Consider the following 15,915-nt stretch of genomic DNA (forward strand, 5'->3'; position numbering starts at 1 on the left):
CTTTCAGTCCGGCGAACTCAACCCGCCCCTTCCGTCGCGCGCGTCGCGCGCACGCGCTACTATGTCCATCTCTACTGCCGCCAATGTTATTGTTCCGTTCCCACCTGTTCTGCATCCTGCCTCAGCCTATCAGCGCTCTACCTACGTCTGACATCACCGCTGGAGGTTCTCATTGGTTCCTGTCAGTATTTAGTGCCTCCAGCCCTGAGCTGATTGCTGAGCATAGTCAGTCTCTAGTTGTGCTTGCTACAAGCTACTTCGCAGTCTGCTTTTGTCTTCCGTCACAGACCCTAGCCTGAACCTGGACTCCCGATCTCTGGCACCCTCGAACCCCGGCTCGCTCAACGGACTTCTACCTTCTCCTCTCCTCGACCCTGGCTTTGGACACCGACTACTCCTGATCTCTCCTACCCCGGATCTGGCAAGTACCTCTACCACTCTACTCTCTCCTCTCCCGAACAAGGCGATCTACACGACTCTGCTTACCGGACCTGCTCACGCGGCTGTAGGGCGGTGGTTTTCCTGTATCCCCACCTCGGCCTCGCGGTCCAGTCCGGTTTGTGGTGAGCACTCCTATATTCCCGTGACATCAAATCATCAACAACCATGTAATATCACTAAGGAGGATATTACTCTGACAAATCCCACTGACATTGCAAATGCATTCAATGATTACTTTGTGGGGTGTGCTACTAACTTATATGCGAAACGCAACCCACACCACAAACATGAACCCCATTATAAGAGTACACCTATAGCCCCACCCTGTCACAACACTGTCCACAATTTTAAATTTGTCCCAGTATCTGGAGAGGAGATTACACAAGTGCTCCTCAAATTAAAACTAAGCAGCCAATGTGGACCCGACTTACTACAATCTAGGTTCCTACGACTTGGTGCCCCAGCCATTGCCAAACCAATTGCTTCCCTAGTAAACTCTATTCTGTCTGCTGGCCATATCCCTACGACCTGTAAAACTGCCAGAGTTGTCCCAATCTTCAAAAGTGGGGACAAAAACACTATATCAAAAGACAGACAAATCTCGCTTTTCCCAATACTATCCAAAGTCATGGAAAAATGTGTCCACTCCTAATTAAGCGATTACTATCCCAAGGTTCAGCAAAGTATCCGTCCACTCCTCCTTCTCTAACAGTGCACACCAAAACTAGAACAATCTACCAGAGACTCTCACATCTGCCACCAGTCTAAATTCTTTCAAAAATAAAGCTGTCTCACATTTTAATCTGGTCTGTAACTGTTACATAGCCCTGTAATATATCTGATCTTTAAATGTGGATGCAATGTCTTGTATATAATGTATACCATGTTCACTTATGTAACTATGTATTTGTAACCATGTATTATTTGTCATCATAACTCTATGGCCTGGACTTACTTGAAAACGAGAGGTAACTCTCAATGTATTACTTCCTGGTAAAACATTTTATAAATTAATTAATTAAAACATACAATATGAAAAACAATAGTCTTTCATGACACTGTCTGGGCCAAAAGATGTTATATATTTGAACCTCATAAATAAGCATAACTTCTGCAGATATAAATGCATTGCACTACAGTACTTCTTAGTAAAAATAGTAATAATAGTTTAGATTGGTGACTTACACTATTTACTTAATATAAAATTCAAAAGTTTAGCAATGATAATACTTTTTTAAAATTAAATAACATTATAGAATAACATTTCCCCACAGTTAATTCTGAAATCCTTAGCTTTTAAATATTTCTAGGACATTGTTCCATTCAGTGATGGAATTAATACTCTTCACTTTCTTTGAATCATTAAAGTAAGCATTGTACAAATCTCCATGGCTCTCTGTTTTGTTTCCCAGATTTTCAAGTCAGGTTATGAAATAAAGTAGAAACACATTGGTACTACACAGCACATTGTAAAGATGCCCCTGAATTATAGGAATCTGTAGCTCCAACTCTACAGTATGTATTCTTTCAGGACATTGCTCTTCTGCCAGTTTCATGACCTTGAACTATCGATGTAAATTGAATGTCAACCTTTTTCCCAATTTACTTACTTTTGTTTTTGACAAGTAGTATTTTCTCCTACTGCTATCAATGATTAACTGCTTACATTTCATCACTCACAGTGTAATTTCAACTTGCACCACCTTTACAAATACAGTACAGTATGTCCTTCCAGCAGAACACCCATGGGACTTAAATAAATGATGTTCACACTGTATGAACAGAATGTACAGTACTGACAACAAAAATGATTTCCATGGAAAGAACATATTCATAAGGTTGAATAGATGATTTTCACACAGTGCTCATAAATTAGGCTCCTTGGTGCCTACAAAATGAAGCAATATTCAATATCAAAATTCTATGTGACTCCTTATAATAATTGCAATAATACACAGGTAGAGGGCATGTCTTTCGAATTCTAATATTCTATAATAAACTAATGGATAACTGTGTACATTTATTTGCACACAGCCCAAAATAATTGTTATTTATCAATTAAAATATTTTTTATTGTAGCAAATACTGTTCTGTAGCAATAATAGAGAGGTGTCTGCTCAGCTCAATATAAATTCTAGTACTGGAGGGGTGCTATCTGGGAACTGTTGAACTGAACAATATTTACGAAAGGGTTCCAAATGTGATGCACTCGAAAAGGAAACCTCAACAGAATGAAGTAAAATAAAATATAACTTTTAATAGAATCTAAAATAAAGAGCAAATAAGGAGAGGACTAAATAAACATGATTAAAAACTACTACAGCTGCGTCTGCACGGTTTAATCTGATGGGTATCTGTATTTGGTGTGTACCATATAGCATAACACCATGTGTGCCTAGGTACTCTGTGCTAATAAGAAGGTCCCCTGAGAGATAAGTGGTGACAGACAGACAACAAAAGAAATGTGTGAATGTACTGTATATACAGTGGTTCAGTGAGCGGTGCAAATGAGAGAGTGGTACTGTAACTCTCAGAAAGTGCTGAGATATGGAGAGTAGCATAATAGTAGATCAGTAGCATTTCCAAGGGAAGTCATTATAGCTATTATAGTTACTTTATATGGATACAATGCTCATTAGTAATGGAGCAGCAATTGAATGACTAAGCTCTGTACAGTCCAGATATTCAGTATAGCTACTGAGCGAGTATTTTGGTCCGTGAACATTTAATACAGGAGCACTTTGTGTAAGTTACCACTTTCTCCTTTGCACCTCTCACTGAACCAGAACTGGAACACTTGACTTGTATGCAGAGTATTTTAATTACTCAGCAAACTGATTTTTTTTTAACTGCTTTTGAAGGCTTTTAAAGTTATACTTCAGAGATATTCATTCAGCCACCCTAGGTGTACAATCCTGGCAGCACATTTCTGGCACTTAATACTGTATTTGTAGAGGAAAAAACAGAGTTCTAACAATATTTTTTTCCACGTTATGGTTAAAGGGATTTCAATGAAATCATCAACACCTTCCTTGGGAGGCTACTCAAGGACTCTAATACTTAATCCATGAAAAAATACTTCCTCATATTCCCCCCGAATCTCCCACTCCCCATGTTCAAAGAATAACCTCTTATTATAGTAATGAACCAGAAGAGAAAGAACTCAGTTTAAAGTAGCACTCTATTATCTATAGTAGGATAGTGTGGTTGATTTAAAAATATATCTTTATTGAATTAAATGTTAAAATATTGGTGCATGGAGTGGAATAAAAAGATCAATGGACACTGTCTGATGACTCAGAGTGTTTCACATATAGTGATGCCAACTTGTGTCTAATAGCTGGAAAAGTGCCAGCTGTAGCAGGTTGCTACCATTGATTAGACCGCTGTTAGCAGTCTAGAGATGACAGTGTCAGATGTGCTAATAGATGAGTAGTTGCATTCCCCCTGGCCAAAAGAGGAACGTAGTGTACACAGGCGGATTAGTTTCAATTGCTATTTGATATAGTTTAGAGCAGCAGAGTATGCTGCATAGTAGGAGGGTGATGGTCTGTAACTTAGTTTGAAAGATTCTGCTAATTGGCAAGTCAGCTGTAACTGTTCTGCCTAACCCCTGTTAGGAGTGTACAGCTCTGTCTTTCTTACAGTGGATCCTTGTATTAAACCCCCATGCTGACAGTTGCTGTGAGCAGTAGACTCAGAGTTCCACTGATGCTGGGGTGAGTCAGCTGCAGGTATTTTGCCTAACCCCTACGTTCCTCTTTATCTTTTCAATAAAGATATATTTTTAAATCAACCACACTATCCTACTACAGATAATAGAGTGCTACTTTAAACTGAGTTCTTTCTCTTCTGGTTCATTTATCAATACATTCTCAGTCTAGCACCTTATCTACGCTTTACTTTAATTCAGCTTGAGCAGAGGTTCCTTTACCTATCCTACCCCTCCCCCTCCTTTCCCACGGTATATATACTCTTATTATAGTAGTTTTCTTTCTACAAAATATGCCTTCCTGCTGTACCTTGTTGAATTCCTTTATATATTTTAAAGTTTTTATCGTTATCCCTCTCTTCTCTTCTCCAAGCTGTGCATGTTGAGGTTCATAAGTCTTTCCTGATAAATGGTATGATTATGGTGATGTATAGTGCAAGTGATGGCCCAGTCTCATATACATCAGTCTTCTTTAAAATAAGTGTTGGTTTACAAATTAAAAAGTAAGGTTTATGCTCATAAAGGCAACAAATCCCCTGACTTCCAGTGAGGGATAGGCATGCAAACACTCACATATAGCACTGTGACCCTCCAGATTTTTAATTTCTCAAATGCACGTTTAACTAAGATTTTCTTAGTATAAAATCACTCAGTACCTGTCTGAAGAATTCTTCTAGAAGCGACATGGTCCACCGATGATGGAGATCCCAGGCTTTCGCTGGATGGCTTATGTCTGCCGTATGCAACAACAGGGATAAAGCTTTCGGTTTGTCGATCCTGTAAATTCAAATGACTGAACAAGTTAATGGCTTGTAAGCAGAGTAAAAAAAAAAAACAGAACACTATGTTAGCTAGGCTATAGGGCAAATTGTAGCTTCAACTAGGTCATTTCAGGTTGATATAACCAGTAACCACCAGCTGTATAATATCTTGCATCCACACAATATCAAGCTTTTTCACCCCCTTGATGTTTATAGCCATAATAAACAGTTTGACTTAGGTTGCCATTAAATAATTGCTACATTTTGTGATGTCGCCCATAACTATAATATAACAGTTTCTTCCATCTAAGAATTGGTCTGGGAAGAGGAGTAGCTCAGTGTCAATATTAGATTAAAACTTCTAACCTTGGAGAAGTAATTGAATTAACCTTTGACTCAGGCATCACAATTAGATTTTAAGCTCAATAGAGTAGAGACTTGTTTCTTTCAAATACAGTGCTCTATATACTGCAGAGCTATATAAGAATGATTCTTGTTGTTACTATGTTAATGCAGCCATTGTATTGAGAGAATGAGAGGTATTTGGATAGACGTTTGGCAAAAATTGGAGTTAGGAAACTTGTAAAAATATAGCATGTGAGGGTAAAATAAGTACTATAGAGGAAGAGGTAGCGGTTCCAACAAATTACAGCCTTACTGCGGATACACTATGTCTGTGGCTCACTTTGCAATTGTACTGTATTTTAAAAGCTTCGAAGTATCCTTCCCTCATGTTGAGAAGATAACTGCTGCAAAATAGCTGTCTGCTCCTAAGATTACTGTATCTGTTTCCTGCTCTGTTAGATATTGATTTTGCCTTCCTCAAATATTAAAGTGTAATACTACAGCAGCTCCTGCTAGTAATTACAAATCCACAAGCTCATTACAGGGTTCTTACTTAAATAATGTTTGTGAGAACTGAGAACGGTGATCTTGAACAGGATTTCATTAACATAAATCCTCGGCTTACTTTTATGTCTGAGGCGCTTATTCCCATTATGTGTTATATTATTGTGTCACGTGTATTACTGCTGTGAACAGCTACTACATGTAGATGGATGGTGCTATATAAATAAAGACATACATACATACATACATACTTGCATGCAGGTTTGAAATTGCTCTCATGGGGTCAACTAGTATTAGTAATGTTTAGTTTGTTAAAGGGTATACTGTACCGAGCTCAGCATTAAGTCACTTGGACACATCTCCCTTGTTATCTCTTACTGTATATATAAGATTAGTGTGATAGAATGACAGCAGTAAAATGATTCACTGTGATAAAGATCTGCTAACCTAATGGTTGGTACATGTGATACCAAAAGTAAAGTGGTTCTTCCAAAATGACACTGGTTTTTAACTCAATTTTCCCCTAAAATATACTGTATGTATTGTGACTGAGGCAGATACAGATGTGGCCCAAATTATTGTATCCGCTGTTGTGCTCCCACGGGTGAAATACATATGTAGCAAGACATGTATGGTCTTAAAGCTGTTGCTTTGGAGATAGGGTTGCCACGGTTACACTGCAGAGGGGTCCATGCTTCAATATCGGACCCCCGCAGCAATAATCCTCAGGCACCGGGGCAGTCATGGTCGCAGTCTCACGGCTTGTCCTGGTGCTACATCTGCAGCAGGCTAGTTTTGCACCTTTCTCAAGCGCGTCTGATTTAAAACAATGCTCCCTGCTGGTGCATTGTTTACATTATGTCCCGCTGCAACGCGCCAACTGGAATAACAATGTTGGGTATAACTGTGCATGCCTCTGAAAGCTCATTCCAACTCTCTTGCCTTATAAGTTATAATGATATATTTCAGATATTCATAAATATTCAAGTTATGTATTAAAAACACCATGAGTGGGACTGTGTGTGGGTTCTCATTTTACCCAAATTGAATGCATACAAATATTTGAGAATAAAAAAGTCAATAGTTTGTAATCACAATTTTTTTTTACTCATGTATCTTATTCCTGTCTCATCATGTCATTTGTGTTAACACTGCAAACTGTTGTATATACAAGTACATTGCTGATCCAGACTTTTTTCTTTCAAGGTTTTCTTTTATCTAATTCTGTTGTCATCGTTAGCCAAAGAAGTGGAAGATTTTAAATTATTGTATACACGGAAGAAAGTCTAAGTTGTCTATAAAAAAAAATGCCTATGACATTATGTGTAACTGCTTCTTTAAGTGACACATTCAGGATATGAACAGAGATGTTAAGTAAAAGCAAGTTGCTTTTTTTTTTTACTACCATAAATATGATTTCATAGTTATACAGTAGCTGTGTGTGTGTGCCAGCTTGTGTGAGCACAATCTCGGGCATGCGAACTCTGCTCTTTAGTCCTTCAAAAAGACTTTGAAATAAGCAGACACGGACTTCTTGTAACCCTTAGAAGATATGTTTGAAGTGCAAAACAAATGACAGACTGCTACCTTTTGATATAGCCATTCACCATAGGACATTACAAGGTTACTCACCCTTCTGGCTGCTGCAGAGCATTCTTCATTGCTTTGATTTGTTGGAAGTGACAGGACATATCAGTGGCCAACACCATCTCAATCACCATAGTCCGGAAATCCCTTTGGGGTAGTCACAAGGCAAAAAAAATAATAATAATTTGTAAGAGATTATTTTTCTTCTACATGTGCTAATTATTTGTGACATTTCCACTGCTGACCATATGTGTCACAAACCCCTTCAAGATATCTCTATTATGAGGGAGGTAAGCTCATTCTTAAATAACAAACCCAGTTTGAGCAAGTTATTCAGAAGATTAACTCTGGCAAAGATGAATTGCACGAAGGACCAAAGCATTTTTTGAGGATATTTTCTATTAGAAAACAGTTCTACATTTTTTTTTGTGAGACAAACTGACAGTTACCTTTCCCTGAAGTTCGTAGTTTAAAAAAAAAGAATACATTCTATATCATGCAATCAGGTAACATCGTATTGTGATAACCAAATGTATTATACAACCAAACATTTACGGTTCATATTTATTTATTATACTGCACAAGGCTTCATTAATATCAGTAGAATGAAATTACAAAAGTTACGTTCAAACTGCACTAAATAAAAACTGTGCATAAAAAGATTATTATTTGAATGTATCCAAATATGACAAATATATTTTTAAATCACTGATATTCAGGTTAAAAAATGTTGTTCCTTTATAGAAGCTACTGTATGATGAGTGTAATATTTTTAGGTTAACAGAAATCCCATTTTAAATACATTGTTGAGCTAAATTGTTGTTTTTGTGAACTCATATTTCCCAAGTGTAGATAGATTTTTGGGGTTCAAAGGTCAGCTTCATTGAAAAAGCCATTTAAGGGGTTAGTTTTGCATGATCTGTGAAAATGGTGAGACAAGGATTCACACAGTGCAAATTGAAACATCTTTGCTTGGTGCTAGTGGGGGTACACCGCAGTTAGATAGTCAGGGTCCGGTACACAGACAGCAGATATATGGCCTTCAATAATGAATACTGTATATGCTTTGTGCTTTTTTTTCTTTATACAGTACAAACAAGCCTAAAATGAAAAGGTTAATTTGTAGTTAGAAAAAAGCCATGCTTGAGAAAAATTACCTCAAAACAGATGAGAAACAGCTAACCAAATACACTTTTCTCTCACTCTAACCTGTAACCTGTAACATCTTATTCCTGCTAACTGAAGCTTGGTTTTGAATAATGACTCAACAATAAATATATTGGAACTGCAAAGGAACCTGTGTCGGAATTTGAATTTTCACACAATACGGCTCTAGTTCAGTGCTTATGAACTAGTATTGAATCTGAAGAACAAAAGATCACCGTATTTTCACCAAGCATAATCTAAAAACACTAAAGAAATAAAGTTATTGGGGCATTGTATTGTATTGTATTGTATGTCTTTATTTATATAGCGCCATTAATGTACATAGCGCTTCACAGCAGTAATACATGTGGTAATCCAATAAATAACAGATAATATAAATAACAGATCATGGGAATAAGTGCTTTAGACATTAAGGAAGAGGAGTCCCTGCTCCGAGGAGCTTACAGTCTAATTGGTAGGTAGGGAGAACGTACAGAGACAGTAGGAGGGAGTTCTGGTAAGTGCATCTGCAGGGGGCCAAGCTTTATGTGCCATGTGTTCAGAATAGCCACAGTCCTATTCATATGATTCTTTAAGCAAGTGTGTCTTAAGGTGGGTCTTAAAGGTGGATAGAGAGGGTTCTAGTCGGGTACTGAGGGGAAGGGCATTCCAGAGGTGAGGGGCAGTCAATGAAAAAGATTTAAGGCGGGAGAGGGCTTTAGATACAAAGGGGGTAGAAAGAAGACATCCTTGAGAAGAACGCAAGAGTCTGGATGGTGCATAACGAGAAATTAGGGCTGAGATGTAAGGAGGGGCAGAAGAGTGTAAAGCTTTAAAAGTGAGGAGAAGAATGGAGTGTGAGATGCGGGATTTGATCGGAAGCCAGGAGAGGGATTTCATGAGGGGAGATGCTGAGACAGATCTAGGAAAGAGTAGAGTGATTCTGGCAGCAGCGTTAAGGATAGATTGTAGGGGAGACAGGTGAGAGGCAGGAAGGCCGGACAGCAGGAGGTTACAGTAATCAAGACGGGAGAGAATGAGGGCCTGAGTCAGAGTTTTAGCAGTCGAGCAACAGAGGAAAGGGCGTATCTTTGTTATATTGCGGAGGAAAAAGCGACAGGTTTTAGAAATGTTTTGAATGTGAGGGGCAAATGTGAGAGAGGAGTCGAGTGTGACCCCAAGGCAGCGTGCTTGGGCTACTGGGTGAATGATCGTAGTTCCAACAGTAATGTGGAAGGAGGTAGTAGGGCCAGGTTTGGGAGGAAGTATGATGAGCTCTGTTTTAGCCATGTTGAGTTTAAGGCGGCGGAGGGCCATCCAGGATGATATAGCAGAGAGACATTCAGAAACTTTGGTTTGTACAGTAGGTGTAAGGTCGGGTGTTGAGAAATATATTTGTGTGTCGTCAGCATAGAGGTGATAATTAAACCCAAAAGATGTTATTAGGTCACCTAGAGAGAGTGTATACAGAGAAAAGAGAAGAGGTCCCAGGACAGAGCCCTGGGGTACCCCCACAGAGAGATCAATAGAGGAGGAGGAGGTATTAGCAGAAGAGACACTGAAAGTACGATGGGAGAGGTAGGATGAGATCCAGGATAGAGCTTTGTTCCGAATGCCAAGAGTATGGAGAATGTGAAGGAGAAGAGGGTGGTCCACGGTGTCAAATGCTGCAGAGAGGTCGAGTAATATGAGCAGAGTGTAATGACCTCTGTCTTTGGCAGCATGGAGGTCGTCAGTTATTTTAGTGAGGGCTGTTTCCGTGGAGTGAGCAGTACGGAAGCCAGATTGTAGAGGGTCTAGGAGAGAATAGGTGTTGAGAAAATGGAGCAAGCGAGCGAATACAAGACGTTCAAGGAGTTTAGAGGCAAAAGGCAGGAGGGAGACAGGCCGATAGTTAGAAAGACAGGTAGGGTCAAGCTTGCTGTTTTTGAGTAATGGTATGACTGTTGCATGTTTGAAGGAGGATGGAAAGGTTCCAGAGCAGAGGGAGGAGTTAAAAATGTGCGTGAGCGTAGGGATTATAGTAGGAGCAAGAGGTTTTAGGAGATGGGAGGGAATGGGGTCAAGAGGGCAAGTGGTAGAGGGAGAAGAGGCGATCAACAGCGACACATCCTCCTCTGAGACAGTGGAAAAAGAGTCAAGGAAGGCAGGAGGAGAGTTAGGAAGAGGTGTAGGATGGGAGGAAGAAACAGAGGGGATGTTCTGACGTATGGATTCCACCTTTTCCTTAAAATAGTCAGCAAATTCCTGAGCGGAGATGGAGGAAGGAGAGGCAGCGGAGGGTGGTTTGAGTAGAGTATCAAAGACAGAGAACAGTCGGCGTGGGTTAGACTTGTGCATGTTGATTAGTGAAGAAAAGTAGGCTTGTTTAGCTTGCGAGAGGGCAGAGTTGAAACAGGATAGCATAAATTTGTAGTGAAGGAAGTCTGCGAGAGTATGAGATTTCCTCCAGAGGCGTTCAGAGGAACGAGTGGAGGAACGCAGCATGCGCGTGTGGGAATTTAACCAGGGTCTAGGGTTAAAAGGGCGAGTGCGGCAGAGAGAAAGCGGGGCATGTAGATCAAGAGAGGAGGACAAGGCAGAGTTGTAGTTCCTGACCAGTTTGTCAGGGTCTGTAGCAGATCTGAGAGAGGAGAGGGAGGAGTGTAACGTGGACTCAAAGTCAGGTAAGTGAATAGAGCGCAGGTTTCTGCAGAACCGGGGTGTAGATGGAGGTGGAGAAGTTGAGAAGCGAGATAGAGAGAATGAGATGAGGTGATGGTCAGAGAGAGGAAAAGGGGAAATGGAGAAATCAGAGAGAGAGAAATTTTTAGTGAAAACCAGGTCTAAGTAGTGGCCATCCTTGTGGGTGCTGGCTGCAGTCCACTGTTGAAGGCCAAAAGAAGAGGTTAGAGAAAGAAAGCGGGAAGCCCAAGGGAGAGAGGGGTCATCAATGTGGCAATTGAAGTCCCCAAGGAGAAGAACAGGGGAGTCTGAGGAGAGGAAGAAAGAGAGCCAGGATTCAAAGTGAGAGAGAAAGGCAGAAGGGGGATGAGTAGAGGTAGGTGGGCGATACATGACCGCCACATGAACAGGGAGAGGAGAGAAGATCTGGACAGTGTGAACCTCAAAGGAGGGAAAGGCAAGAGAGGGGGGAATAGGAATAGTTCGGTAACGGCAGAGAGAGGAGAGCAGGAGCCCCACACCTCCACCCCTGCCATCAAGGCGCGGAGTGTGGGAGAAGGAAAGGCCACCATAAGAGAGGGCAGCTTCCAGAGCAGAGTCAGACTGAGTGAGCCAGGTCTCAGTTATAGCAAAGAGAAGCAGGGAGTGAGAGAGAAAGAAGTCATGCACAGAGAGGAACTTGTTAGAGAGGGAGCGAGCATTCCAAAGGGCACAGGAGAAAGGGAGAGAGGAGGGAGGGTGGCAGGGGATGGGTATGAGGTTGGAGGGGTTAACACCAGAAGGAGTAGAAGTTGTATGTGGGAGGCGAGGACGAGAGCAAGTAGAAATAAGGCAGGGACCAGGATTGGGAGAGATATCCCCAGAAGCAAGGAGGAGAAGCATGGATAGAAAGAGGATGTGTGAGGATGATTTGTAGGGGTGTGTTTTAGTGCGGGAGGTATAGCTGTGTGGTGACAGAGGACGCAGGTAAGAAAGGAGTTCATGTGAACTGAGAAGTGGGGAAGAAAGGAGAGATGGAGATATATGAATAGAGTTAGAGACATAAGGAGACTGGTGGAAGGAAGTGCATAATTTGAAAATAAGTGCGGTTGCAGCAAATATAAAAAATAAAGGCGGCATCACAGCAATAGTTAAGTGTTGAGATGTGCAGTCTTAGATAGATGATATCCTCTTTTCCAACGTAGATCAAAAGCAGGAATCAGAAGCAGTAGGTGATGTCCACTTTTCCACTTCTTTTTGAACTTCCTTTTTAAACTTCATAAATACTTGAAACATATATACTTAAAAGCATATCTGCTTAAAAGCATGGCTGCTAGCCATATTTATCAAGGCAAAAGTGGTGCATTTCTGCAGCAAAGAAATCTGCACTATATGTATGAAACAAAAAAGTCCTATTTCAGTGGGAATTTTTCCTTTGATACATATAGTATGGTTCAGAAAATGTTCCCCAGAATTGCTACACTTTTGTTTTGATATACAATACATGCTCTATGGCAATCTCTAGGGCCCATTTTGTCACAGTTTTTCAAGACCAATCCAGCTACTAGAAAGTTGAACTAGAATTATTGACTGTGGTCAATAAGTGTGGTTAATGGAATAAATTACACCAAGAAGTTTTAGAAAGGCTGTGGTAATACAATACAGTATATGACCATGCATGTAAGCTTCAAAAATAGTTTCTAATGCCAGCAGATGCTTATGCACCAGGGTGTTTTTCCATTTTAAGGATTTTTACTTAAAGACCAGAACCTACTGTAGATTATATCCGGGGTGCACAAACTGGGGGGGCGCGGACGGTTGCAGAGGTCCCGTGCTCTTCCCCGAGGCATTTAAATTAAATGCCGGGGGACCGTGCGAGGCCTCTGCAACCTCAACTTACCAGGATTCAACCGGCTTCTGGTCATGTCGCCATGACAACGAGGCATCAAATGCCGCCGCGGGGGTCATGTGATATGACGTCACTCAAGAGGGGGGGTGTGAGTGCAAGGACCGGGACACAGGGGGGCGCAGCAAAAAAACTATGCGCACCCCTGGATTATATCATTGTATATATTGTAACTGTAGTAATACCCTTGAGAAATGTATTGTAAATTGACTTTACAAATAATGAGGGTGTGTGATTCAAGGGACAAAATCAGAGCCCTCTCCAACTCTCTAGATCAGAGTTTAACCAAACTCAGCTCTGATCTAAGGGCCCAAATCAGAAGCGGAAACAACCCAAAAGTCTCTGATTCAGGTGTGGTCCCCTCCTCTCAACTGAGGCCCCCACTGCGGCATGTGTTGTGTTTCAGATGGTAGTGTGGGTCCCACATATACCCCCTGGTGGTCTTGCCTTGAATGATGATGTAATCCCTGGTATCAGTTTGTTTCTTATTATTTATTTTTTTACAAATTTAAACTCAAAACCACTCTGGAAATCCAATATGCCAGTAGAAGTGCCTTCCTTCCCTTAACACATGATAAGCTTTAGAACTGTAATGGTACAGTAGGCCTAATACTTAAATTAGGTTTCATTTTGAGATGCAATTTATCAAGTGTTCATGGGAATTTCCAAGTTGGAAAGTCAGAAGCCCATTTGTTTTGAACCAATGTGCTTATTCCAAGTTGGCCCATAGATTTCAAGTGCACTAGGATAAACTACGGTACAATCATGAATTCCATATGTGTGTCAGTAGAATTTACCAGCAATAATCATTTTTACTGTTCGGGCCTCTCACCTCCAGTCATCCTTGGTGAGGTTATATAGAATATTCATTTCCTCATCATCCTGAAGGAGGCGATATGCTGCACTGACATGATGATTTTCAAGTACAGATCGATCGTTGTAGAGAACGGCTGAATCTGACCTGAAAATAAGAAGCAATACATTAATAAAGACTAAAAAAAGACTACACTTTTTTTTTTCATTTGAAAAATAACTTCGAGCTTATAAATTAATCATTTACCTTTTTGTATGTTTTTACAATTAACGTAACCAATTCAATTGCTCCAAAAATGAGTACCTGCTAAGTATTTTAATGCTTCACCTGAAACTATGAGGCTGGCATACAGTATATCTGTATTTGGTGCAATATGTAGAATTGACATACAGTATGTAAGTGTAAGCGATAGGGATATTTTATGTTTACTTTTAATTTGAAACCTAGATAGGAAAGTTATCTCTTGATAACCTTAAAGTAGTTATAGTAGTGGTTATATTAAGCTGATATACTATGTTCTAGTGTATCTGACTGTGATCTATTTTTGCCACATTTGATAAATCCCTTCATAATATTTGCAGCTGATGCGTATTTCTTCTTATTGCACTGATGTAAGTTGGGCAAAAGATTGTCAAAGTAACTGAATGCATTGACGCAACTAGAGTCCTTGCAAAATGCCCTGAGCACAACTTTAATTGCAATGGGAAGGTCTTTTTTTGGAGCCTATTTACAAAAGCTGCCATGAAACATCACTGAAATCCAAGTCACGAATAATTAAACAATTAAAAAAGATCAAATTCTTAAGGATTTTTATGGATTTTTACTATAGCTAACAAATGGAAATGTATTTATCTCTTGTTTACCCCATATTTTATGTTTGCACCATGCTTCCACATAACAATGCATTTCCACTCAAATTGACTTTCTTTATTGCTACTTTTTCTTGAAAATGTTTATTGATTTTCCAATGCAGCTTCTTGAAAGGCTATTTTATGATACCTACCATAAATATGCAACATTTATCAGGTAGTTTCAGCTGTAGTTAATTGTTTACGGAGTTAATGTACTGTATATAATGCGTCTTTGGAGCATAATCAATATATACTGAGGGGCAGGTGCTGCACTGATAAAAAAAAAATATTCAGACCTCTTCAGTCACATTTTTTTTTTCAAATTTGATCTATATCAAAATAAAAATGATTGGAAATATCTTGAAAACTAGTGAGGCAAAGACAAAGAAAGTACAGAATAGCTCACACTTTATCTTCATTTTCGCTATTTTCTCTCCAAACCCGAAGAAGCAAGGTATATATTTACAGTATATGCAGTATATACTGTACATGTATCTGACATAATAGATAAATACAGATTACGTTAACCATAGTCATGAAGACATGAATCGACAGAAACTGCCACCAGGTCTATTAGCCTAGCCATTCCTACAGAGAGGAGTTAGGTGTGTTGGGCGAGTGGTGGTAGGGAGGTTGGTTGTTGGGGGTAAAGGTAGGTTCCCCAAGTAGAAGGATAGGTCCCCCTCTCTGAGGGGAGGTTAACCCCTTGTATGCCATACTGGTTACATGAGCTTGTAAACCCTTCGGGGCAGGGATTCCTTTTCTTAATGTCTACTTTTATGCATGAAGTACTTCTTCCTATTATGAGCTGTGTATTACAGCTTTAAAGCACTATGCACATGGATGGCGCCATATAAATAAAGCTATACTGTACATACAGTTAGAAGTTAGGTACCATAGCGGATATTATGAAGTGTGTTCACAGGTATCTCTCTATGTGCAGTATCAGTTAGTCTATGTTGAGGTGTATAAGTACATGGGCACTCTACCAAATAGATATCTTGGATTATAGGCATTCTATATAGAGACACTATAATTGACATTCAAATAAACCTAATTTGTGTGTACTTCCTTTGTAATCCCACAATCCAGAGGTTATTAAGCATACAGTAACACAATCCAGAAAAAATATATATTTCAAATACACCTAAATTAATTTAATGTTCTAACACCTTTAGAGCTACAACTGTCAAATACATATTTTT

The 15,915-nt window shown here is 39.8% G+C and overlaps 1 protein-coding gene across 6 annotated transcripts in view; it reads right to left on the reverse strand.

The window, feature by feature from the left end:
* Nucleotides 1-15,915, reverse strand: part of PDE1C (phosphodiesterase 1C) — a 1,267,836-nt gene that overhangs the window by 161,070 nt on the left and 1,090,851 nt on the right. For all 6 annotated transcript variants that reach the window (XM_075586551.1, XM_075586550.1, XM_075586552.1 and 3 more), the window contains 3 exons: nt 13,878-14,006; nt 7,396-7,497; nt 4,810-4,930 (listed from right to left, as the gene is read on the reverse strand). In XM_075586551.1, the coding sequence (XP_075442666.1) occupies nt 4,810-4,930; nt 7,396-7,497; nt 13,878-14,006 (352 nt within the window). The remainder of the gene's footprint in view (nt 1-4,809; nt 4,931-7,395; nt 7,498-13,877; nt 14,007-15,915) is intronic.

The sequence above is a fragment of the Ascaphus truei genome, chromosome 2 (genome assembly GCF_040206685.1).
Source record: "Ascaphus truei isolate aAscTru1 chromosome 2, aAscTru1.hap1, whole genome shotgun sequence".
NCBI lineage: Eukaryota > Metazoa > Chordata > Amphibia > Anura > Ascaphidae > Ascaphus > Ascaphus truei.